This window comes from Gopherus evgoodei, chromosome 1, assembly GCF_007399415.2.
Source record: "Gopherus evgoodei ecotype Sinaloan lineage chromosome 1, rGopEvg1_v1.p, whole genome shotgun sequence".
In the NCBI taxonomy this organism is placed as follows: domain Eukaryota; kingdom Metazoa; phylum Chordata; order Testudines; family Testudinidae; genus Gopherus; species Gopherus evgoodei.
The window spans coordinates 187,866,636-187,893,140 of NC_044322.1; the positions used below are offsets into that span (position 1 = coordinate 187,866,636).

Here is a 26,505-nt window from a genome sequence, read left to right on the forward strand (position 1 = left end):
TCCAGACTCCTGTAAAAAGAATCTGGACTCCTGTAAATTTCTGGAAAAATGGTCTAGGCTAACTCAGGGGGATCCCAAAACATGGCCACTGTTAAAATCTTGAAACAAAGACTGAGTGGACGTCTTAAAGGACAAACTTGGCCAACTTAAAACTAAATTGGCTAAAGGAAAGGTTAATTGTTTCATGCAGTGGTGGCAAGAGGCAAATCATAGGTGGACAAAATCAAAACTCGCCTCTCAATAAGTTAAAAGCTTTATTAAAAGCCTCCTCTCCCACCACCAGACCATTCTCCCCTTTACCCCGTTCTCCAAACCCCGGATCGATCCAACCCCCTTCATACTCCCATCTCATTGTAAAAAAGGACAAAAAGCCCCTTGTTCTGTTCCCCTTTGTTGTCTGCCTCAGAAACTGATTCTTTATAGTGTCCCACTACCAATTCAGCAAGGCTGGGGGCGGGGGGAGCTCCTCAACTAGCCCCCACCCTTCCTGGTCCCTTTCCTTGAACATTTCTTTCAAAATTGTGAAATGACCACAATATCACTCACAAATGGTTCATTGAAAAAAGCAGGATCGGGCCCAGACAAGCAGGCAAGCAACAGATAAAGAAACAGGTTGAAAGCCCTAAGGGAATAGTGTCAGGAGTAAGAAAAGTAGTAAGTGCAGGCATGAACCCCTGGAACAATACTTAAAATGGGGAAATCTGAGGTGATAAAGGTGTCATTTTGGGACATAAACAAGTGATTTAAGGGAAGAGAGTGAAAAGTTAACTCTACAGAGGCTGGAGAGAATTAAGCAGTTAAACTTTGTGGAAAATGTTAAAAAGGACCATGTTAAAGAGAGAGAGAATTCTTGGTTTCTTTGCAGCCATTCTGAAGGGAAAATGGGCCCTTTTCCAGAAGAGTCCCTGTAGATAATCCATATATATATACAGCTATGCAAAAACAAAGCAGTGTAAAGGAATGTTAAGGAAAAGAAAATGTATGTATCTATTTGTCTGTGAAAATATGTAAAGTTCTAAGAATCTAAACCAGCATATCTAGTTTGTAAAACTCCTGTTTTGTAGGTGTAAGATAAATTGATTTTGTTTTTGTTTTTAATGCCACTACAAATTCATTTAACTCTTTAATTCAAAGTTGCAAAACTGACAGACCTTTTTGCAAGACACAGGTAATTAGTGTTGTTTGGCTTTGGGATTTAGCATTTAACCCTTAAGGGGTAACTTAATTCTTTACAAAAATTAAAATGTTTTTAAATAAAGACCAAGTCATGGCTGCAATAGGGCAGTCAAAATCAGGAGAATAGGGAGAGATTCTGAAGTCTTTTTGTTTGTTTGTTTGTTTTGTAACAATAGCAGATAAAAGCTGTAATGAAAGAATAAGAAATTAACAGTGACCCTCTAAAGCAACAGCAGAGGTGAGGTGCACAAAACAAAAAGAAGCAATGTTAAAAACACTGAGCCTTAAAATGGCTCTGTGTAATCAGACTGTCACTTTAATAAGAGTACATGAAAACTCTGTAAGAACAAAACAAACAGTTATACCTTATGTAAAAATTAATATGGCTACTGTTTTTTAAAAGTTATAGTATAGAAAGAATATGCATTTTCCCTAGGACATGTGCAGTGTATATTGTAAAAAGGGATGTAAAAAAAAATGCAAATGAAACGTGCTGCTAAATTAAAATCCTATTAGGGCTTCAAAAAGAGCCGCAATAGGCTATGTTTTCTTTTTCAGATCCCTGTGTGTTAAGACAGAGTCTCTGAGCTCTGCTGATGGCTTTGAATCCAAAAGCCAAGCCTGTGTTGATGCAAATTACCTAACTGATAAAAAAAGGTAAGAACTGCCAGCACAAAAGAAGCTGCAAATAAAAAACATACCTGGTCAGCAAACAAACTGCCTACATAAAAGGCATGGTATCACAAGATACTTTTAATGAATTTAATGCTAATGTTACTGTTAATATTAAACATTAAAATAACTTTAATGTTAGTAAGTACCCCTGTAACAACTTGTAGTGTGCATGATTTTTAAAAAAATCCTTTAAAGTAATATGGCAATGATGCTTCTCAGCTATTACCTGTGAATAAACTTAAAGCTTAACACAGCAGGAAAAACATTACAAACTTGGTCTGCTATATATAAAAAAAAACTTAATAAATTTAATAACTAAATGGTAAAATAATTTCCGCATAACCCTTAAAAAGTAGAACCCATTAAAACCTGGCCTGCCTATAAAAACAAAAAACAAAAAAACCACAAAATATGGGGGTAATTCTTCTGTTTTGCCTGCAATCAGCAAGGGTATTTGTAAAAGAAAGAAATCTTTTAAGTAATAATCAATGCCACCCCAAAAGGGATAGAAAAACGTTATTTTTGTCTTTCAGATAATCCAAAGTACTGTATAATGGCCTATGTGTATGTGTTAATTCTTGGGAAAAAGTGTTTAAAAAGTTTTAGCAACTTACCAGAAGACAAATGTAAATGTAATGTAATACTGTGTTTACCAATAATCACATTTACTATTTGCCACAATAACAACACCAAAAAAGTCTCAGCTTACTGTAAGCATTGATTTAGCTAAGTTCTCTATCAGTCTTGGCATTGAATGGCAAACAGTTACCAATCATCTGTTAAAAGGTAAAAAAGTAACATGGTTCCTAAAAAAAATTTAAAAAAAAAATGTGGAAAACTGGACTATTCATATTATACAAGCAAATGGGGACATGTTAAGAATTGCCACTGCAGAAAAGCATAACAGCTTACCATTGGTATAACATATTTTCTGAATGGTCTCCCACAACTACTGGCATACTAATGTTACTACCCCTAAATGTTTTTGGTTTTAAATTGTATGTGTTTAATTAAAATGTTTAAAATGTGCTGGTAGATAAAACAAATGTATGTAAAGCTAAAGCCACAGGCCCAAATCACCTCCCAGTATTTTCTATTACGTGGACTAAATAAGAAGTAACACTGGCCATTAATAATCTTAGTGTCAAAAGGGGGATATGTAGGAGCAGGATTTTATAATGTCCCATAAGAATTAAAGTATAATTTCATTTCATCCTGCTAGCCACCTTTTTTAAATAGCAGAAAGAACTGACCCCCTGGGACTATAAGATTCTGTTTTCCCATATGCATTACAAATTGGGCCCTCTCTAACTCTTTGTTTTAAAATTTAGATAGTAAGAGACAGGATTCTCTATTGTGTCTATGTTAAGTAAATTAGAGAAACATTGAAGGCCTGGGTCTCAGTGTAAATTGTCTTAATTATCAATTGTAAAACTTAGCAAGGTTTAATTTGCAATGCTTTTTTGTTCTATATAAAATACTACTGTTTGTATTCTCAATCTATTTGTGTGAATGAGGAATGTATGCATCAGGAAAAGATAAGGTATGAAGGCCATTGTTACAGCCAGAGTCAAGGGACGGCTGTTAAACTGTCTGGCATCTCAGAGTGGATACATGCTTCGCAGTGTAAGAATGCAGTGAACCAATCATCACCTCAGGACCACGCAGAGTCAATTTTTTGACTCCAGAAGAAGACGTAGAGGAACAGCCTGCAATACCTTACAATCTACGCTCTCGTAAGGATTGCCAGAAGGAGATGACTACATAAAGCAAGGCCCAAGAAGAAGCAGTAGTGAGCCTAGCGCCTGCTGCCTGGTGGACATAAAACTGTGACTGCAGTTCCCTCAGTTGAGGTTGTCAGAACCAGAAGTGCCCTGCGTCCAACATGCGCCTCTCGTGGTGCCTGTTCTTCGGCTGCTGGTGTCTTAAGGTCTGGGGAGTCCACAATGACAATTCTTTTATCCAGCAGCGAGTGTGGATAGCTCAGACCCTTATTATTTCTAAATGCTGGGTCTGCAGCCACATCCCAGCCCACTCTCAAACTGGTGTTCCTGTCCTGGCTATCCCACTCAATTCCCCAGACCTCACTGGAGGACCTTGTCCGTTTAACACAATATGGAACAGTAATGACACCTGGGAAGAGGCTATTGGCAGTTCCTTTATCCCACTTGGGAGAGTAATACACCACACAAAAAGACTCCTAAGGTTACAAGCAGTGGTTGCAATAATGGCAAATGAAACCGGAGAAAGTTTAAAAACCCTGGCCAAAGAAAAAGGGGTGATCAGACAGGTTGCCCTCCAAAACCGTCAAGCATTAGACATAGTGCTGGCGGCCAAAGGAGGGACCTGTGCTCTCATTGGAAAAGAATGTTGTGTGTTTATACCTGACAATACCAATAAGGTAATAAATCACGCTAGCCACTTAGAACAAATCGCATATCTTCCTCATGAAGAGCTGAGTTCTTTATGGAAGTGGCTAAGTAACCTGTTCAATTTCTCTGGCATAGGAGACTGGTTGTTTCAGGAAGCCCTAACTATCCTGTTTGGAATCTTAGTGATTTTTGTATGCTTTCAGTTAATCTCCTGTTGCATCCAAAATGGTGTAAAACATGCCACACAAATAACTGCCCCAAAACAGAGTGCTAATATAATAATTTTAAATATCGCTAATGAACTAAAAGATAAGAAACGGTTAATTTGTGGAACTCAGTAAGGGTTGGTCATGGCGTACGCCTGACCAAAAGGAGGGATTGTGAAAGTAGAATAAATTATATAGTAAAAATAGAAAGAATTAAAAAAATGTTGTCTGTACCTTTAAGCAAAGTTGTTGGAATGTTGCAACCAGGTGTCAAAAATATAGATATTAACATAGAACAATTGCACTGTTTAAGGGCAATTGGTGAAGCATTAGCCTTAAATCGATAACAGTTAATAAAAAAATAGAATATGCATGCTGTGCCCCAGGTAAATTTTACTGTTTTAATTTCTTTGTCCCTTTGTCTAAATTCCCGCTCTTTTATCTGTATAAATAAGACTGTTTGGGCCTTGCATGGCCACTCACATATTCTAAATGTTATTGGCGGAGCGCTGTGCTAATAAACAGAGTGGTCTGACAAATTGTGAGTCCTGATTCTAACTTTGAAATGTTACATCAGCTAACTTCCAGTCACTGGGTACAGAAGCCGATTTAAAGGACGGGTTACAAACCATAGTTAATAGTTCCACAACTTCACATTTGAGTTCTTTCAGAACTCTTGGGTGAATGCCATCTGGTCCTGGTGACTTGTTAATGTTAAGTTTATCAATTAATTCCAAAACCTCCTCTAGTGACACTTCAATCTGTGACAGTTCCTCAGATTTGTCACCTACAAAAGCTGGCTCAGGATTGGGAATCTCCCTAACATCCGTGAAGACTGAAGCAAAGAATCCATTTAGTTTCTCCGCAATGATTTTATCATCTTTAAATGCTCCTTTTGTATCTTGATCATCCAGGGTGTCCAATGGTTATTTAGCAGGCTTCCTGCTTCTGATGTAATTAAAAAATATATATTACCTTTTGAGTTTTTGGCTAGCTGTTCTTCAGGCTCCTCTTTGGCTTTTCTTATTACATTTTTACACTTAATTTGGCTGTGGCTGGCAGTTGGAAGCTGTGAGCTTCAAAGTAAGGTTTGAAAGCTAGAAGCCTCTGTTAATTAGCTGAGCCGTAGTCAGTGGGTGGGGCTATCAAGAAGGCCAGAGCTTTGTAAAGCAGTGAACAAATAACCAGGGAGCTTTGTGAACTGGGGCTGCTAACAGAGAATTTTGCAAGGGAGTTCTCCAGGTGAAGGAGGAGCAAATACAGCATCCTTGGGTAAGTGGCTGTCTGTAGTGTATGTTTGTGTTTGTGGGTTACTTGCTGTGTGCTGAGCTTGTGTTTGTCTTCCTTTTGTTTGTTTTAAACCCGATGCCTATTAATTTCCTCTGGTGATCCCTAGTTCTTGTGTTATGAGAAAGAGTGAATAACACGTCCTCATTTAGTTTCTTCGCGCCAGTCATGATTTTACAGACCTCTATCATATCCTCCCTTTCCAAGCTGAAAAGTCACAGTTTTATTAATCTCTCCTTATATGGAAGCTGTTCTATACCCCTAATCATATTTGTTGCTTGTTGTTAAAATAGGCCAAGTTGTTTTCAATAATGAATGTTATGAACAAGTGCAAGAAAACTAGACAGGGAAACTAAATTAGTCCAAACAAAAAAAGGCCTAATGATAGGATTCAATAATTCTGTTGAGGTTGGATTTAATACACAAGATGATATGGGTCCAGAAATTAGTGGACCAATATTGGTGTGGCAGATATCAGCTCTAATTGGTGGACAAAAAATGAGGAGATGAATTATACCACCCACTTTTCCCCTTTATGGGGTTCTTAAGAGAGACTTTGAAAAAAAAATCTACCTCATCCCATCCCAGCTCACCTTGACCCAACCTGGCTTCCCAACTTCTCTCATAGAATCATAGAATATCAGGGTTGGAAGGGACCTCAGGAGGTCATCTAGTCCAACCCCCTGCTCAAAGCAGGACCAACCCCAACTAAATCATCCCAGCCAGGGCTTTGTCAAGCCTGACCTTAAAAACTTCTAAGGAAGGAGATTCCACCACCTCCATAGGTAACCCATTCCACTGCTTTACCACTCTCTGAGCGAAAAAGTTTTCCCTAATATCCAACCTAAACCTCCCTCACTGCAACCTGAGACCATTAGATCATAGATCATAGAATATCAGGATTGGAAGGTCATCAGCTACCATTGAGAACAGACTAGATCCATCCTCTTTGGAACCCCCTTTCAGGTAGTTGAAAGCAGCTATCAAATCCCCCCTCATTCTTCTCTTCTGCAGACTAAACAATCCCAGTTCCCTCAGCCTCTCCTCATAAGTCATGTGCTCCAGCCCCCTAATCATTTTTGTTGCCCTCTGCTGGACTCTTTCCAATTTTTCCACATCCTTCTTGTAGTGTGGGGCCCAAAACTGGACACAGTACTCCAGATGAGGCCTCACCAATGTCCAATAGAGGGGAATGATCATGTCCCTCGATCTGCTGGCAATGCCCCAACTTATACAGCCCAAAATGCTGTTAGCCTTTGTCATAAACAGATAAGTAAGAGTTAATAGAACAAAGGTGCTTCATATCTCTTTGCCTGGAAAGGGTTAACAAGAACAGTGAGCCTGGCTGTCACCTGACCAGAGGACCAATCAGAGGACAGGATACTTTCAAATCTTGAAGGAGGGAAGTTTTTGTGTACGCTGTTAGTGTTTGGTTGTTGTTCACTCTGGGGGCTCAGAGGGATCAGCCGTGCAACCAGGTTTCTCTCCAATCTCTCCGATACAGGCTCTTATAAGTTTAGAATAGTGAGTACTGGGTAGATAAAGCGAGTTAGGCTTATAGTTGTTTTCTTTATTTGCAAATGTGTATTTGGCTGAAAGGAGTTCAAATTGGTATTGGCTGAAAGGATTTTAATTTATACTTGACTACTTAGGCTGGGAGGGTGTTCCCAGTGTCTATAGCTGAAAGACCCTGTACCTATTCCATTTTAAATTTACAAAGAATTGTTACTGTTTTTCTCTCTTTAATTAAAAGTTTCTTGTTTAAGAACATGATTGTTTTTTTATTCTGGTGTGAGACCCCAGGGGACGGCGTATGGATTCACCAGGGAAGTGGTAGGGAGAAAGGAGGGAAGAGGGAGAGAGAGGCTAATTTCTCTCTATGTTAGGATTACTGTCTCTCTCAGGGAGAATCTGGGAGGGGAAAAGAGAAGGAGGGAGGAAGGTGCATTTTCCTCTCTGTTTTAAGATTCAAGGAGTTTGTCTGAATCACAGTGATCTTCCAGGGTAACCCAGGGAGGGGAAGCCTGGGAGAGGCAACAGTGAGGGAAAGGGTTTACTTTCCTTGTGTTAAGATCCAGAGGGTCTGGGTCTTGGAGTCCCCGGGCAAGGTTTTGGGGGGACCAGAGTGTACCAGGCACTGGAATTCCTGGTTAGTGGCAGCGCTACAGGTTCTAAGCTGGTAATTGAGCTTAGAGGAATTCATGCTGGTACCCCATCTTTTGGACGCTAAGGTTCAGAGTGGGGAATTATACCATGACAGCCTTCTTGGCAACAAGGGCACACTGTTGACTCATATCCAGCTTCCCGTCCACTTTAACCTTTAGGTCCTTTTCTGCAAAATCATCCCAACTCATCTCAACTAACCTTCCTCCACCTCAAGACAGAGGGAGCAGACCACATGGAAGCATTTCCTTTCCAAGAAGTAGGCCATGAGGCCTTTCTCTTGTTCAAGGAACTTTGTTTTTCACCTCTGAGTCCTGAGAATCATCATATCATAATGACATCCAGTTCTCAGTCCATCAGTGAGGATACTGAATTGTCAGCACTACAAAGGTATGTGAAATCTTGTTTTCTCTCTCTTCCCTTTTGTGGTACTTTCTGCCCCACTGTTTTTTTCCCTCCTACCCTATCTCTCAATCTCTCAGCTTTTCACTGAATCCTGAAATCAACTATTCTGCATGTATTACCACAGCAAGATGAGATGGCCCAGCCCTGTCTTGTCTGAGGGGAAAGGACTCAACCAGATGATATCCTTGACTGGCATGTGAGTCTGAGTCCAAGCAACAGGTGTCCTGGGTAATCTGAAAGACTAAAGCATCCATTCCTAACTGACCAGCCTCTCAGTGTTTCAGAAATATCAACAAAAACCGTATTTCCCCCATCGATCTCTCCTCCACCTTTGACTGTTAAAAACAGAAGTGAATATCCTTTCACACATCAGAATTGAGAGTAAAATTAACCCTTCCTTTTTATCAAAGAAAGCTTTTAATGAAAATGAGAGATGCTTGCATTTTGCCTCCAAAAGCAGAGACTTTAATAGGTTTTTGATTAAGTTTGTTTTGCGTAATCACTCAATTTCAGTTTCAATATAAATGTCTGTTTTAATTTCTTGGGGAGGGGGCAGTTGTTTGATCAATAAACTCTCAACTTTCGAATGAATGCTTCTGGGTGTTTGCCAAGAAACGGAGTAAACCACGACCTCTGTAGAAAAACCCTGAAACTATGTATCTCTGTTTTAATGTTCCACAGTGACAGAGTTCATAACTCCTTTGGCCCCTGAGATAATTCATAGACCACTTACAGAGTGACATACTACTACACATAAATAAACGTGGCAGAATCTGACCCTTTTTGAGAAGTTTCATAGCACAAAGTAATGCCATTGATAGTAGAAAAAAAGTTTTCCTCCCTCACTTAAGCTTGTGTTGCATTTTTCCTTTTACATAACAATTTGTAAAACAAAAAAAAGGGGGGAGGGGAAGGAACGAGGGTAGCAACAACAGTCAAGTCAGAAATAATTAAACATAATTTTGGAAGGAAAAAAAAAACATTGACAAACCCCCAAACAATATATACAGAAACTTAAACAACAACAAAAAGTCAGAAGCCTGTGAACAACTATTCCCAACTCTTTGCTCCCTCAAATCAAACCAAAATGTCAAAATAAATTTGTGTGAAGATCAATTTTGCATGGAACATATTTTTCAGATGTTCCAGTTTACAACAGTTTTCACAGAAAGTAAGCTCACCACAACCAATAGGCTGCAACGGCAACAGCTCACAGCCAGCTAGCTATTTAAACAACCAACTCTACACACAGACAAGATTCAGCAACACAGACATGACTGAAGTACACATGCATCAGTACTCAGTAGCTTCTTTTAAAAAGTAGAGCTTGACCCATCTATTATGATTTGCTTGGCAACATTTTAGCACCATCAATATCTCCGCGTGGTTATGGCCCTCACCTTTTCCTACAAATGTATTTTTAGCTAGCAAATTTTGGTTCCTAGATTATGAACTTCCTTCTACAGAAGCACATACTAAATTGATTTTAATATTTTATATAATCGGAAGCTCTATTGCAATCTGGCAAATTACAGAATGAGTTACAGTTGGAATATTTAAAAATACAGCGTTTAATTACTGTGAAATGAAGTAGAAACACAAGTATTACTTATTAGTGATTACTAGAAAATGCATGTTATTTAATCAATTCACTACAATCACCATAATCCAAATACTGCAGATAGGCCTAACAAACCTATAAGCTTGACATCCACAATTTTAGTAGAGTCAACATACTGCAGAACCTAGTCTTGGATTGTACTATTAAGGTAATAGTTTAGCTGACTGAACACTGCAACAATTAAGTAATCATTCAAATTCTGATGACGTTACACAAAATTCTGTGATGGATATAATAACCATAGGTCACTTTATTTTATTTGTGATTCAGACGATCCTAAATGACTTTTGGAAGTTCAATTCAAGCTAATAGAGGGCAAGTCTCACTGAGCAATTGCTTTGTGGAATATTGTTTATTTAGACAAATGGTTAGAGGAACTCACATTTTATAGCAAGCCCCTTCCACATTACACACAAACTGGAGGAGGAAAGACAAATGTGCAGAGGATAATAGCAAAACTCTGAATGGTTTCGCTTTAAAAGTGAACACTTTACTTTAGAAATGAAAACATAGCTAGCTAGCTGTGTATTAAATTATGTCAGGCAAATTTTTTTGAATGGAGAAGTTTTGGGCAATGAGAACATAGTATATATTATTAATATGTTTTTAAAAATCATATTAACACAAAATTACACAACATGATGTTCTCCTAAGGTCTGATCTTGCAATTCTTACTCAGGCAGGGCTGGCACAATCCATTCAGTGCCTAACATTTGGGGGGTGGTGCACGGCGGCCAAATCTTCGGCCGCCACGGTCGTCGGCAGTATTTTGGGGGCAGAACCTTCTGCCGCCCCTGTTGGGGGCGGTATTTCGGGGGCAGGACCTTCTGCCAACTAGGGTGCCAAAAAAGCTAGCGGCGCTCCTGTACTCAGGCAAGACTTCCAATGAAGTTAATATTTTCGTCTTAGCAAGCACTGAAGGGTCAGGCCTTAATACACTATATAGGGTTATAGAACTTACAATGTATAATACATATCTTGTACTTCATATATGTGACAGTGCCATAACATTACACAAACTGTAGATGTGCAAACCCCAGTTCTCATTAAAAACCAGGTCAGAAGCGTGAAAGTTTTTATTGTTTCTGTTTTAAACCGAGAGAAAGTTTTATAGGTGTCTAACAGATACTGATATATTAGAGTCTATATCATACCCTAGGCCAGGAGTAGTCAAGAGGGAGACTGCAGGCCAAATCCAGACCACAAGATACTTTTGAACGGACCCTGAAATCTTTTTATTTATTTATTATTATCACTATTGAGGTTTTTTTAATTATTATTATTTTCTCTGGAGTCTGGACTTTGACTATACCTTGACCACGAAATTTGGACTTTGACAAAAAATAATTGACTACCCCTGCCTGAGGCTATATGCCAGACCTTAATAAAGTATGTATAGAGCACTGTAGAAGTTGATATATATCATGGATATACCACATATATTTACACTGCAAATATATGAATACATATGCATACATGCAATTATTTAGACACACGTTGTTTAATATAGCCCCTGGATTGACTTAGTTATCCGGAAGGTAGTCTTTCAATGTTCCTATAAAGAGACTGGAGTTCAGGAAATTAAAACATATCTCCAGAGTTGCTTCTTTGTGCAGGAATGTTCTGCTTACCACAGTCTATGAATCTGATTTATTTTCCATTTCAATCTTCCTCTCTCCCCAACCCCCTCTAGTCCACGAGTGGAACCATTACAAGTTATTCTAAGCAGTTGTTTGATTGGTTTTAAAAAACACGGAATTTTTGGTATTTTTCCTCTCTTTTTAAGTCAGTAGTGCTGATTATTGACAAGTGTAAGCTTCTGGGCAAAGATTACTGTGAAATGACTGACAGTCACCATTGATGACTCTTGCAAAGATAAGAATAACTGCTCTATGTTAAAATAAAATTTTCAGGATCTATGAATGATTCTGTTTACTATTATGAAAAGACTATTGAACAGGTTGTTGTTTTTTAAAAGACATGCAATTTTATACCACAAGTGGAAAGCTCTGACAATCAAAATGCCTGTTATAGTCAATCCTTTCTTCACTAAATACAACATTCTATTGAATAAGAATCTCTAATTAGATCACTTAATGGTGACATAATATCTCCCTTCTCAGGGGATATTTTCTTTAACTGAAATCAAATTGTTCTCTTCCCCTTTAAACTTCTCTACCTGCCTGATAACTGGTGAGCTGCTTCTTTGGATATAAGTAGAGATCTCTTTGTGAGCATTTATGTTTGCATCAGTGCTATTTGAAATAGATGCAAGATTCTTGACCATTGGCTGAATTTATCTACCCATATTTTTGCTTGTGTTGGTTAAGCTGCTGCTAACCACAATCTGTGCTAACCCAGTTTCACTTGCACATTTGTCATACCATCAGTTCTGCTGTGTATTTAAGTAGCTGCAGATTGCACAATATGATCAGTGAAGTCTAAGACTGTTAGTCTTCTCTTTTAGATAGAGCCAAAAGTACGGCATTGTATGTGGAGTAATATGTATCAGATCCCATCCCACACAACACACTTCCCAATTATGTCCAGGTCTCTGCACTAGTCATGACATCCTCCTTTCCATTTCCCTACCACCTCTAGCTTGTAAGCCTTCCTATCTGTTTTGAAGCTTTATAGTCTCTGGAAACCTATGTCTCTACATGGGCCAGAAGGTAGAAGAATTAAAGATCAGTTTAGCACACAAGGAACAAGGGTGGCCAATAAGGGAATTCAGTCTCTGCAGTACTCTATCAAGATTAGGTCATAGACAAGGAATCCAGCATGGCATTTAAGGTAGTGGGTCAAATCATGTTCATGTGCCATTGGATCTCTGGACAAGTACAGCCTTACAAAGCAGGCTGACTAAACCAAAAGCCACCATTATTTTTGACATCTATTCACAAGCGGGCCCATTCTACAGGGGGAAAAAATAGGGTTCTTGATTTTTAGATCTTATTAGGTCTAGTTTAAAAAAAAAAAGTCCATAGCAAATCATTAGGGACAAGTGAGCCTTAAAAAATATGAAGGTTCAGGTTGGATAAGCATTCAGAGTTTTGGATAAATATATACACTGATCAAATCAAACTGAAATGGCTAAACTTTCTATTGGTGTGAATGGATAGAAAATCCCTGTAAATAGTCTGAAACTCCAAGGCCAAAAGGAATCCACTATAGATTAATCTTCTTTATCATAAAACTGATTTTTTTTCCAATTGAGTGCCAAAACACAACAACAGTTGTGTAATGACATTGGAAAAGGTAGGTCGAGTTCTTGGAAATGTCAAGGATGAGCTCCACCTCATTAGCTTTGATACAGAGTTGTTTTTAAGATGTCCCATTAATGCACATTTTGAAAAAAAGACTCAATTCTGGTAAAGAAGAAAATTCTTTAAAATAGTTCTTATCTTTACCAAGCACTTAGAAGAGCATTACATGGTGAACACAAAAAAGGAAGAAAAACCCAGTGACAGTTACATTTATAAAGCATTAAAGAGTGTCAGGCACCTACTTGATTGGGTGAATATTCCTGGCAATCTAATTTTGAAGAAACCTGTCTGTTTTATGCAGTGTGGAATACTGTTTGAAAAACAATTTATTCCATTGTGCTTGTACAGATGGAAGAGAAACCTATTATATAGTTTTTGTGTTTTATTTTTAAGTGTTAGATTTCAGGGCATTACAACATAAATTTATAAACTGCTCCAAACTTCACAGCTGTTAGAACACCCAAAATTCCCAGTTCAGTGAGCTATTGAACTGCTCCACTTTCTAGTCCTACAGACTGAATTTCAACAGTTCATAAAGAAACCTCTTATTCCAACAGAAGCAGTGTGAACTATTTAAGAATAGCTAGTGCAAATGGGATGAACTGATTAAAAACAAATCATTGATGTGACTTTTGTAATAACACAATTTTTTTAATTTGCAGTAACCCGTAAATTGTATTGGTTCAACTTTATGTCCTCTCATCTTGTATATTTAACACAATCCCTTTTATTTTTAAAGCGGTAAAATAACTTGACCCAACAACAATTCTCTTTATTAATAAAATAAGTTTACTAGCAACTAAGCTTTCACTACATGCATCTGAGGAAGTGGGTATTCACCCACGAAAGCTCATGCTCCAAAACGTCTGTTAGTCTATAAGGTGCCACAGGATTCTTTGCTGCTTTTACAGATCCAGACTAACACGGCTACCCCTCTGATACTTAAGCTTTCACTGTGGTGCTTCTGGGACATTTTATACTTGGTGGAACTTATAGTGGATGAGCAAACATCATACTCATGTTTAAAACCTCTGATATTCTTAAATGCAGAATGCAAGCTCATTTTCCTCTCTATTATGTGAAGACAATCACAATCTAAAGCGTGAAGCAGCAGGAATAGCCACATCAAACTGTAGTTTAGTTAAAGCTAATGACTGTTTAATGTATTTCCTTACAAAAAGTACTGTGTACATTATACCAAAAGCCTAAGAACAATATAACCAAATCAGACAAAACCTAAAACTTCATTTTCAACCCTAATTTTATGCTTTTAGGTCTTCAAGTCAAATGGAGCATTTTTATTTTCACTATACATTTTTAGAGTTAACAAGTACGCTTATGGACAACAAGAAAATCTTTAAAAACTAAAATTCCCAGACAAGTTAGAGCCTTCCATTCTGCAAGCTCTGACCTAGATTTGAAAAATCAATTTGAAAGCATGTTGCAATGGATAAAAACACCAAACTTTCCTGTTGTCCGTGAACAACATGAGCAACCTGGAAAAGTCAGCTTTCGTATCAGTTCTGCAAAAACTCTCTCTCACGCACACAACAATGAATAAAAAGGAAACAATAACATTCAGTAGGAATTTTAATGTTTTTGTCCATATTTGTGTCTCCCAGGCAAGTTGATATTAGAGGTCACTTCCCATGTACGGAGAAAACAATCTTCATGGATAATAATGATAATACCTTATGGAATGCAGCAACAACCAAAAAATGTATTCTCAGATGACTACATTAGGGCCAAGTCAATATTAGTCCCACTTCACCCACGCACTGCATACTCTAAAAATGCTGTCAGCCCGATAAGAATTTCCTGATTCAGATCACAAAGTTCAAGTGTAAAATTGTTTTAGCTGATATTCCAAAAGAGCAAAGTTTTGTTCAAAAATTCCCCTTACCCTCTCCCACCCCAACATTTTATAGACTTGAACTGCTACACCAGTTGAAAGCTGCACTGCAAAGTAAAGCTAGGTGGGCATACAATTACATGCCTTTTTGTAAGCAAAATATATATTCAGAAAACAGGATGCTTCATATGAAATAGTCTGTCCTGTTCCTTTGACATCTTCAGCTATGTATCTGCTTCAGGTGGCTGAGTATATATAGTATATGTGGTTGTGATCACAATGTAGATTTGACAACTATCAAATGAAAGTAGCCATTGACATTAATACACAAAATATTTTATTTAAAGCAGCAGACTTTATGTGGGATGGGGGATACTAGGATGCGCTTGGAAATGAGAACAAGGGGTAAATATTGGCTTCCTCCCCTCTTTAAAATGAAACATAACTTTTCAGGCTAAAAAACCGCCTCACTAGCTCCTAAGACATGTTTCTTTGAAACACACCTGCCCAGCGCTTAATTTGTGTCAGGATTTGCCAGGACTGAGCCCCGACACCTCTGGGCTTGCCCCCTCAGTTATGAAAGTAAAAACAAAATAGTTTTGCTTGAGCCCAGGCACCTCTTTCAGCGCTGCACCTACTTCGCCCCCGCCCCCAAATGTTACACCCCAGATCTTCTGGAGAGAGACTTAAAACATCTCCGCTTGTTGTTATGTATATTTCACACGTTGATATTTATGAGTGCCAAGTACATTCCCCGGGACTGGTGAAAAACTGCCAGCTAACTCACTCCTTTCCTCAAAGCCAGGGCAGCCTGCTGAGATTCTCTCACCAACCCCGAGGCTAGCGATTCCCTTTCCTTTCCAGGTTTCCCCGATGTGGCCACTACCAGCACAACGGCTCGGTTCGAAAGGTCTCCGTACGCAACCCTGCCTCCGTCCCCCCGGACTCAGCCCAAGCCCAAGCCCCGGGATCAGAGGGAAACTCACCCCAGGAGCCTGGTCCCTGCCGCTTCCTCTCTCCTGGTTGTCATCGCAGGTTGGCAACTTCCCCTCCGTGAACTGACAGCAGGATGTGGGGAAGCGCCCCCCACTCCCACCCCCCGGGGCTTGGAGAGCTGCCCGCTGCGGGGATGGCAGACCCCGCTCGCTCATCTCTCAGCACAGCACCCATCCCAGAGTCCGCCCAGCCGCGCTCCCTGGCCGGCTGAGGGGCTGGTCCTTTGCTAGGTGCCCCGCGCTAGGGAAAGTAACTCCAGAGGAATAACACAGGGAGTGGGGGCGCACGGGACTGCAGAGACCAGCCTGGCAGCCAAGCGGTGCCACTCAGGAACTGACCAGCCACAAGCACCGGCAGAGCAGGGAGACCCCTCCGTACACCCACACCTGGTGAGCTGTACACCCAGATGTAGGAGCTGCTTTGCCTCGGCCCCCTGGGGCCATGCAAGGACATTCGCGGGAGGTGCACTGACAGTGCCCGGCCAGAGCGTGCCCCTCTCAGCCTGGTTTATGGTGACCAGACAGCAAGTGTGAAAAATCGGGAAGGGTGTGGGGTAATAGGAGTCAACATAAGACAAAGCCCCAAGTATCAAGACTGTCCCTATAAAATGGGGACATCTGGTCACCCTACTTCGGTTGCATTCCTCCAACGGAGAGATCTCCCATCACCCCGCTCCTGCTCCTCTGGCCGGAGGGAGTCCCACCTCGCCGGCGCTTCCCAACCCAAGCCCGGGTGAACGCCCCCCTCCCTTCGCTCAGCCCCAGCCCCCGTGGAGACGGCGGCTCACCTGCTGGCTGGGCGCAGGAAGGGGGCAATACGCGGCTGCCGCCACCGGGCTTGGCAGATACTGGGGTGCCCCACACGCCGCCTGGGAATGGTGCATCACCACGTCCGAGCAGCTCATGGCAGCGGCCGCGGGGGCAGGGGAGCCGCCAGCCCTCTGCAGCTACTCCCTGCACCGCTGCCCTGCGCGGCCCCCTGCCGCTGCTGCTGGGCGCTGGGCTGGGCTCTCCCCTGGCAGGCGGCCGGCCAGAAGCGCTGAGCTCTGCAGAGAGGACGGAGGCGGCGGTGCCCTCATCTTCAGGAGCCCCCTGGGTCCAGCTCCGATACTTATATAGGAGCCCGGCGGCGGGGCAGCTGGGGCAGCGGCGGAGCTGGGCGCATAGCAGCGATGGCAGCAGCGGCGCAGCCCCGGGGAGGCGGAGTGGGGCACAGCGCCGCAGCCGCTTATTACCATACACACAATGAGCAGCCCCAGGCTCTGCCAATGGCCAGCGCCCAGAGCAGGAGGGGGAGAAGGAACCGAAGTCCCAAAACTCCGCCCCTCTGCCTCCGGATTGGATCCAAGTTTGCTTCTGGACAGCTGGGCTGGAAGCTGAGTGGACCAGAAAGGGGGCGTGTCGTCGGAGAGTGTAACCGGCCCCCTCTTCAGATTGTGGTCCTTTTAGATGCTGGGTATCTATGCAGCCGCGGAAGCCTAAGAGACACCACCAGAGGATGGCAGTGGCATCTGGAGGAGGATTGGAGCTAGCTGAAAGAAGTCCTGCAGAGGGACGCTAGCAGTGGAGCTGCACCTTGATAGTCAGGTGCTGGGTGCTGTCTGCCTTTTGCATGAACGTGATTTCTTAAAGGGAGGTTCAAGGATGTAGTATCTTAGCAAAGTACTTTTACCGTGACTCCCCTGAAAAGTTTGGGCCCCATACTGCAGTGAGCTCATTTCCCTCTGTTCCCACTAGCATCCAGTTCAGATGAGAGCATTGCTTCTCTCTCTTTGAAAAAGTGAAGAGAAACCTTATAATTCCCCACCTTGGTGGTCCATCAAAAATTGGTTGCCTAGTAGAAGTGGGACAAGTGATCTTTAAATAAGTGAAGTTAAATTGCACTGGAAGCCTTTAGAATACTTTAAAGTAGTGTGAGGCATAAGGTAGCCGGGTAAATATGTCCCATAGTCTAAGTTTCATTGTAGATTATTTGCTTTACTGCATTTTCTTTTTACATTAACCTTTGTTCTAATTGCACTTGTTATTCTTTGGGGGAGAGGGTTGGGGAGGGTAGAAGAGGGAAAACTTTGGAAGGTTTCTTTTAGTTTCATAGTCATGTGTACCAAGGCTCCTCCAGAAGTGTTGGAATAATTTTTAGTGGGTGATGTTGGGGAACAAGGGTGGGATTTTTTTAAATGCCTCAGTGTAACACACTCTAAAATCCTTTGGGACTGGGATCCTTTAAAACCAGAATGAGTGAGACTCCCTTCAACTAAACAGGAGTTGTCAGGCCATAGATGTATCTGCCAGACAGAGAACAAGATAAGGAGTAACTGAGATGCACTGAGTTATTGTTCTTTGCTGTGCCCACAAATGATAATGTCCCCAATGCTGCAGACATTTACGCATGTGCTTACATTTATGCACGAGTAGTCCCATTCAGTACTTATCACTTGTCTGCAATGGGACTATTTGCAGGGACAAAAGTTAACATATGCGTAAAAGTATTTGCAGGACTGGAGTCACCATACTCAGATTCTGGTTCATAGGTATCATTGAAATTTTCTCAAATTAGATTTCACTTTTATTTTGGACATCAGTGACCTACAGGCTTGAGGGAGTTATATATATATATGTTTAAAATACTTAGGAATAGTTCATTTCTTTGTCATAAAACACTTTATTTCCCCCCTACACACACACACATACAGAAGTTTTCACAATTTCTACATTTCATGAAAGGGACTCTACTGGGTGCTAACCTTGAAGACCAATCAGAAGCTTCAGCTACAGCAGAATTCAGCTCCTTACCTTTCAGATGAGATGAGAGTGAATAATATCTACCCTCTGTACTCTTCTTAGGCTACCAGTTCATGACTGGGTGAAATTTAAGGTGCTGATTACTATTTACAAATCTCTAAATAATCTAGGCCCCATTTATCTGGAAAAAAAAATCTTATGGCCCCTCTATGACAACTGTACTAAGAATGAATGTCTTGGCTATCTGTCCCAACAGTGAAGTTAATGGGATCTAAATGTAATGGATTCTCATTAAAGAGTTCCAGCTTTCGGAGTTCAGTGCTGCTGGATATATGCCTGACCCCAGCCTGAACATTTCTGCAGTGAAGTGTAAGATATCTTTGTTCAGGCATTCCACTAACTGCTCAATATACTGGCACTAAGTCTCCTACCACTTGGACTACTAGCTGCTATCTACCCTTGCAGATCTTCACAGGGTGGCTGTGTTGGTTACTGCAAAGAGTTATGAAATATTCCCTGCTTTAGGCAAGATGTTGTTTAGTACCATTCTATCCTAAAGTGCACTCAGATGCCCTGGTAATGGAGACCTTATATAAATGCTTATAAAAATTGTACTTATCTACATTAAATCTTAAGTAGGATCACAGTCTTTATACAGTGTCTATAGATTGCTAGGATTGTGAAGAATAGATTCTGGTTCTCAAAGCAGAATTGGACCAAAATAAAAAATATGATATAATTTACTATACCAAAGGAAGATATATTTTAGCATAGTAATTTAGTGATTTCTATGTAGAGTATGCAGGAGGCTTACAGAAGAAAGTAAAACACATGTACTATTTTGCAAGATGCCAAAATGCTCAAATATTCAGTTATTGCATATTCAACACTGTTTTTTGACAGAATCATTTCCGTTCCATTAATGGTCCATTTGCTTTGAGATGCAAAACAGTGACATGATGCCTCACGTCAAATAGCAGAATGGAACCATTAACAGGCAGATGTTTGACATGATGAATCATGTCAATCAGCAGCATCAAAACATCAATGAAAATAATTTTGCCATAATACAGTGTTATCAAATCTGTAGCATGGGGATATGCACTAGTTTTATACCAGTATTAACTTCTTTAATGTAGAAAAGGATTTAAAATGACAGCCCATCTGTGATGTTGATTGATCTTTGTCTTGCCTTCTAGCTTTCTAAATTCAACATGCCAGATTCATTCCCACTGTAATTTCATTAAAGTCAACTAAGGCCAACCCTAGGAAACACAAACCTGAAAGCACTGCTTCAGTACCAGATAAACTGAAACAACATTTAAACATTATAAGACATTATGTGATAAGACAAATCAGCGCAGCTTCCATAAAGGAATATCAGGTCTTTCATCTACTAGAATTCTTTGACTGCTACAAGAAAAGACCAGAAAAATGAGAACCAGTTGGCATAGTTTGTTTGCACTTTCCAAAAGTCTTTGACAAAGTCCCTCACAAGAAGCTTTGAAAAGAGTCTCTCCCATTGGGTGCTTAGCATTTCTAAAGACAAGACCACTTATTTAGGTGTCTAAATAATGGTTTGAAGGCCATTACTAATATTTCATAGGTGTATAATTAAATAAATAGTGTTTGTCTCATTGCATTGAACTATGTTCCTGGGGAGATATAGCACAGTACCATAACAATTCAACAGAAATTAAAAATAATAACAACCACAACCACCACAAAAACAACCACCAAGCATCTTTATTCCCATCTTCCTTGGATCCAGCGTTCCGCTGGCATTCTATAAATACTTAATCACTGGAGATTACACCAATAGTGTTATACTCTGAGTCAAAAACATAAACAAACAGTTATTTTTAAGCATTCTTCATTTTCACTAAATGAGGAGAGCAGATCAGAAGAAATGCAGTGTCAGAAGAAAATGAAAACAAGGAAAGGATAACTGTCCTTACATAAAAAAGGAGGAGGGAAATAGAGGATCAAATTAATTCACAAAGCCACCACTTTTCATTTACATAGTGCCTTTTATCCCAAGGGAACCCAAAGCACTTTTCCAGCCAGTTACATACATCAAGTTCATGTACCCGTCACTGAAGTACTGTCACTTCTGGAGTGGAATGCAGCAGTCATTCTGCAGCAACTGCATCTCATAAGAGCTTTCAGGAGGGGATGTGAAGTTTAACAGCTCTGGCCGATGCCCAAAGGAAAAAATGTAATTAGCCACAGTTAGAGCTGGTTGAAGTTTTTTAACAAAACATTTTTTCATTGAAAAATGTCCTTTTTGCCATTTTTTTCTTTGCCTAAAGATGCAACTAAGCACTTAGTGGGAGTTTCAAGGGTGCCTAGGCATCTAACACCAATTGAATTCCATTATAGAGTGAGGAAGGATGATTTTGTGATTAAGGCACTGCACCAAGACCCAGGTTCAAACCCTCTCTCCACTATAAATGTTCCCTGTGTCAATATGCAAGCCATAGGTTAATTTCTTCATATCTCAGTTCTCCATTTTAGGAATGTTTCGCTACCTCACAGGATTGTTGGGGGGAAAAATGAATTCATTAACATTTGTGAGGCACTCTGCTACTATTACAAAGGAGGAAGAAGAGATATAAGTACCTATGCAAACATTCATTGAATTTAATGCTTGGGAATGTAATGCTTGGGACTGATGAATGATCAAAGTCTTCTGTTAATCCACAAAACAGATACATCATAGGAACTGATGATGGAAGCTTCCCAATGCCTCTCACTACAGTCTGTCAACCCTCACCTCGAGGGACTATGGAAATGATCCAGTACAGTGAAATCAACAGGAGCCTTTCCATTGCATTTCATGGGCACTGGATCAAACCTTGTAAGTAGGTATAAGAGAGTAGCTCATTTCTGTCTCCATTCAATCCTTTGTCTCTCTGCTGAGATTACCAATAAAAAGGCCAATTAGTTCCTGTTGTGATGTAAACAGGAGTCCATTGCAAAACAGCCGGAGACCAAAGAGCTAATTCTGCATAGGCCAAAAAGCTATCAGATGGTAACAATTTATGATTACTGCTAACTGAAATTACTTTCATGTGCAATGTGTATTCTGGTATTATAAAATTTAGTTCAGTTAAAAGGCCCTTCATTTAAAGGCAAGTAATTTTACTTATTCTTTTTTAAATGAGAAATTACCAAAACCTGCAGACAGAGGCTGGCAGGAATTTAGCACCTTTAATAGTGAAGCATATGACATACAGAGAAGCTAATGAAATATTATTTATATTTAATTCCATAGACGACAAAACATCCAAACTACAGACAGACCGTGGGCTTGATGTATTATGGCACCTATGTTGATACATACTATCTGATGATCTTGCCTACATATGAATATCAACCCCCTTTATGGGGTGCTTTTTGTGATACAAGCAAGGCTGCAGTGCTACTTGCAGTGAATAGCTTGCTTTCTTCAAGCCACGAGAAACTGTCACATCTGCCAACCTTCAGCAAACTGAGCAGGGACTGTTGTTCATTTTAGTGCCCAACTGCATTATATTTATCCTGGTTATAATATTCTCTATTACCACTGAAAATATTTGGCTCCCAAAAGAAAAAAAGAAGGAATTGTGTCAAAGGTCCAAATTCCTCCCTGATATGTGACTCATTTTCAGTGACTTTAATGGGAGCTGTGCACATGGCTTTCTAGGTGGAATCTGACTCCAAAGCCCACCCATCTACACTGGATTTTTTCAGCAGGTCTTTTTCATATTAGTGTATTAAACATACTTTAATCTCAATGGACTGAATCTTTGGGCCCTTTTGCATCTGCTTTGGATGGTGGTGACATGCAAAGAAACTGAAGAACTGCACTAAAGGGAAGGCTGAGAATTTCTTCTGACGGGGAATCCTCAAGTGGCGCAAACCTGGTGTAGCTGCTTCCAGATCTCCTGCTTGCTCCCTGCCACATCGGAGCCTGTTGGAGTAGTGTCTGGTGTTCCATTAGATCTGCAGCTATCCTAACTCAGAACATCTTCAGGCTGTTCTAAGAAACACTAAGAATTGTTTTGGTCCCTGACTAGGGCGACCAGATGTACTGTTTTTGTAGGGCAGTCCTGTTTTTGGGGACTTTTTCTTATATAGACACCTACTACCCTCCACCCCCTGTCCTGTTTTTTCACAGTTGATATCTGGTCACCCTATCCCTGACTGGCCTTGGATCAGGGGTGCAAAAAGGTGACTTATAGCCACCTATCTTCCAACTCCATGGCCACAATGAGTGCATGAACATAGACAAACTCTAGTCCCCTTTTCCACCCCTCTTCCCGACCCCCAAAAATAAAAAAAAAGTTGTCTGTGCCTATGGAGTGTGAACTTGGAGCATCTGAGGCATGGCTCCAACTGCTGCTACGTTGGTTGCTAACATGATTTGATAGTTCAGTTGTGTTGAAAACATGATTGAAAAGCCTGGGGAGATATGGTCTTAAATGTTCTGTGGACTACATTCTGATGCCCTTATAATATTGAGTAACACTTTACCCTCCAATTAGTCCCATTGGTTACTATGAAGCTGCTCAGAGAGTAAGATACTACTCAGTGTAAGTAAGATATCAGATTCTGGCCCTTTCTGTTTTCAAATATAAATAGTTCCTGGGTTTCCTTAATTGATATCTAGTGGCTTCACTGATGCTTGCTGCCATCTAGCATTTGCATCTCCCAGTGTGCAGAAAAATAGCAACATTTTTGTGTTCCTATTTCATCTCTAAATCAGTACCACAATCATACAATATCATAGCCAAATGTGGCAGGTGTTACCTTTCCCAATCAGTTTGCTTTAGAGAATTCTTTATGCAAAAAAGCAATTGCATTTTCTTTGTTCTCTTTCTCCACTTGTTGCAAGTTGTTTCTGTATAAATTTAGCTAGAAGTGCTTTTAAGGGTGTCATTAGTGAACATGACAGAACTTTTGCTGAATGGACCAGCTTACATAGATGGAAAGATGGGAAAGTTTCTAGTGGCCTAAGGGAAATATTTACTGCTGGTAGCACTGCAGTATTTTGAATATCAAGTACCACTCTCTATTTCTGGGTATACATGATGGAGGTAAAAGAAAGTTGTTTTGCTGCTGGATAGTGCAGTTTCATAAATGCACTTAACTACCTATAACAAATGTCCTGTTATTTGTGCTTTCAGCAAAAATATACAGTAGAGTAGTTGGATAATAACTAGCATCATTTACTGCCACTCTAGATTTTTCACAATAGTCATGATTGTTACCTACCTTTCAGTTTCTGTGAATAGTGTTTATTGTAATTCATGAGTTCAGTCGTCTATTTAGCTATTACTTGTTTACTCATCTTCAGGAGAAAAATTATTCTAACAATCCTTCTTAAGTATTTACCATCATCTATCTTCTACTATTATTAAGTTATTAATAAGTGAGAGGATCTGCACATTATTTACAATACCCTTCCACTGTTAGCCCACACAGAACAGGAGTTGTGTAAAAAGAGATGAACAATACTTAGAACTTAGACTAATGTGTATTTTCAAAATACTATTATGTAAATAACCAACAACACTATGAAATACATAATTTTATACCCATTTTACAGATGGAGAAAAGCAGGCTGAAGGGGTTAAGAGACTTCCATAGAATCATAGAATATCAGGGTTGGAAGGGACCTCAGGAGTTCATCTAGTCCAACCCCCTGCTCAAAGGACTGTCATAGATAGTAAGAGTTAATAGAACAGAAGTGCTTCATATCTCTTTGCCTGGAAAGAGTTAACAAGAACAGTGAGCCTGGCTGTCACCTGACCAGAGGACCAATCAGAGGCCAGGATACTTTCAAATCTTGAGGGAGGGAAGTTTTTGTGTGTGCTGTTAGTTTTGGTTGTTCACTCTGGGGGCTCAGAGGGACCAGACATGCAACCAGGTTTCTCTCCAATCTCCCTGATACAGGTTCTTATAGATCCAGAATAGTGAGTACTAGGTAGATAAGGCGAGTTAGGCTTATGTTTGTTTTCTTTATTTGCAAATGTGTATTTGGTTGGAAGGAGTTCAAATGTATATTTGGCTGAAAGGAGTTCAAATTGGTATTTTGCTGAAAAGATTTTAATTTGTACTTGTATACTTAGGCTGGGAGGGTATTCCCAGTGTCTATAGCTGAAAGACCCTGTACCTATTCCATCTTAAATTTACAAAGATAATTTTTATTGTTTTTCCTTCTTTAATTAAAAGCTTTTCTTGTTTAAGAACCTGATTGTTTTTTTATTCTGGTGAGACCCCAGGGGACTGGGTCTGAATTCGCCAGGGAATTGGTGGGGAGAAAGGAGGGAAGGGGGAGAGAAAGACTAATTTCTCTCTGGGTTAGGATTACTATCTCTCTCTCAGGGAGAATCTGGGAGGGGAATTGAGAAGGAGGGGGGAAGGTGCATTTTCCTCCCTGTTTAAAGATTCATGGAGTTTTGAATCACAGTGATCTTCCAGGGTAACTCAGGGAGGGGAAGCCTGGGAGAGGCAACGGTGAGGGAAAGGGTTTACTTTCCTTATGTTAAGACCCAGAAGGTCTGGGTCTTGGGGGTCCCCGGGCAAGGTTTTGGGGGGACCAGAGTGTACCAGGCACTGGAATTCCTGGTTGGTGGCAGCGCTACGGGTACTAAGCTGGTAATTGAGCTTAGAGGAATTCATGCTGGTACCCCATCTCTTGGATGCTAAGGTTCAGAGTGGGGAATTGTACCATGACAAGGACCAATCCCCAAGTAAATCGGAGGTTTCTTAGTTCCAGGCCTGGGCTTAAATCATGCAAGTTGTTTAGTCTCTCATAGGGAGTGAGATCCTTCAATAAGAATTTCTCACACCCTAAACACCTTGACTCTCAATTATGCTAAGCCTTTGTACTCCTCTCTGGCAGGAGAGGCCAGAAACAGATCCCTGAAAATAACCCCTGCACAGAGGGGCTCCTAGCTTGTGTAGAACTGGCACCCAGGTTCCAGCACTGCTTCCAGACCCCAGTGGATGAGATTGGAGTGCTCTGCCCTATGGCTATTATCTGCTTCCCAAGAGGTCAAAAGAAGCAAGCCTTGAAGGAGAGCAGCTCTAAAGTGTCTCAACTTAGTACCAGGGCTGAGTAGGCTCCAGGATGGGGAAGCATATGCTTCTGTCCCTGTCCCAAGTGCAAGAACAGAGTAACTGAAAATCAGGCCTGTACCTTCAGCTATGGATTGGATTCTCCAGTGAATGCATATTACTTACACACACACACACACACACACACACACACACACACACACACGCTCTATTTACTTTGCTTCATAAGGAAATATAGCCCTCCTCTTCTTCTTAAACAAATTATACTTATACCAAAAGCCTCCTGTAACAGTCTGATTGTTTGAGGACATGAATCCAAACTATAATTGCCAGGTGTTCAGAAAGGGAACCTGGCAGTGTCTGGTTAGCACTGCTGACCGAGCACTAGAAGTCTAGTTACCTGCAGTAACCGGCCTCTGCCACCAGGAGGTGGGAAGAGCAGCAGCTGCTGTGGAAGCCTGGAGCAGCAGTGGAGCACTCAGGGAAGGCTCAGGTGGAGAGAAGTACTGGCAGCTTCCCCATCCTGCCTGAGAGCGTCTCTCCCTCTCCCATCCTGCCCCAGTCACCCCACCCCCACCGTGCAGCTCTCCCTGCCCCCTCCTGTCCCAGTCACCCCCTCCGCCCCCAGAGCGCAACTCTCCCTCCCCCACCCCAGTCACCCCTCCAACCCTAGAGCC

General features: G+C 40.8%; 1 protein-coding gene and 1 long non-coding RNA gene across 3 annotated transcripts in view; one reads left to right on the top strand and one right to left on the bottom strand.

The window, feature by feature from the left end:
• The window catches only part of VGLL3 (vestigial like family member 3), a 48,609-nt gene extending 31,386 nt beyond the window's left edge, over positions 1-17,223 (bottom strand). For both annotated transcript variants that reach the window (XM_030580472.1, XM_030580462.1), the window contains exon 1: positions 16,807-17,223. In XM_030580472.1, coding sequence (XP_030436332.1) covers positions 16,807-16,923 — 117 coding nt within the window. In that variant the 5' untranslated portion in view covers positions 16,924-17,223. The remainder of the gene's footprint in view (positions 1-16,806) is intronic.
• A 272-nt stretch (positions 17,224-17,495) lies between these two features.
• On the top strand, positions 17,496-23,555 carry LOC115659811. The gene is made up of 3 exons (XR_004002657.1): positions 17,496-17,605; positions 21,472-21,620; positions 22,038-23,555. It is a non-coding gene; the product is annotated as an uncharacterized LOC115659811 (long non-coding RNA).
• The last annotated feature ends 2,950 nt before the right edge of the window (positions 23,556-26,505 follow it).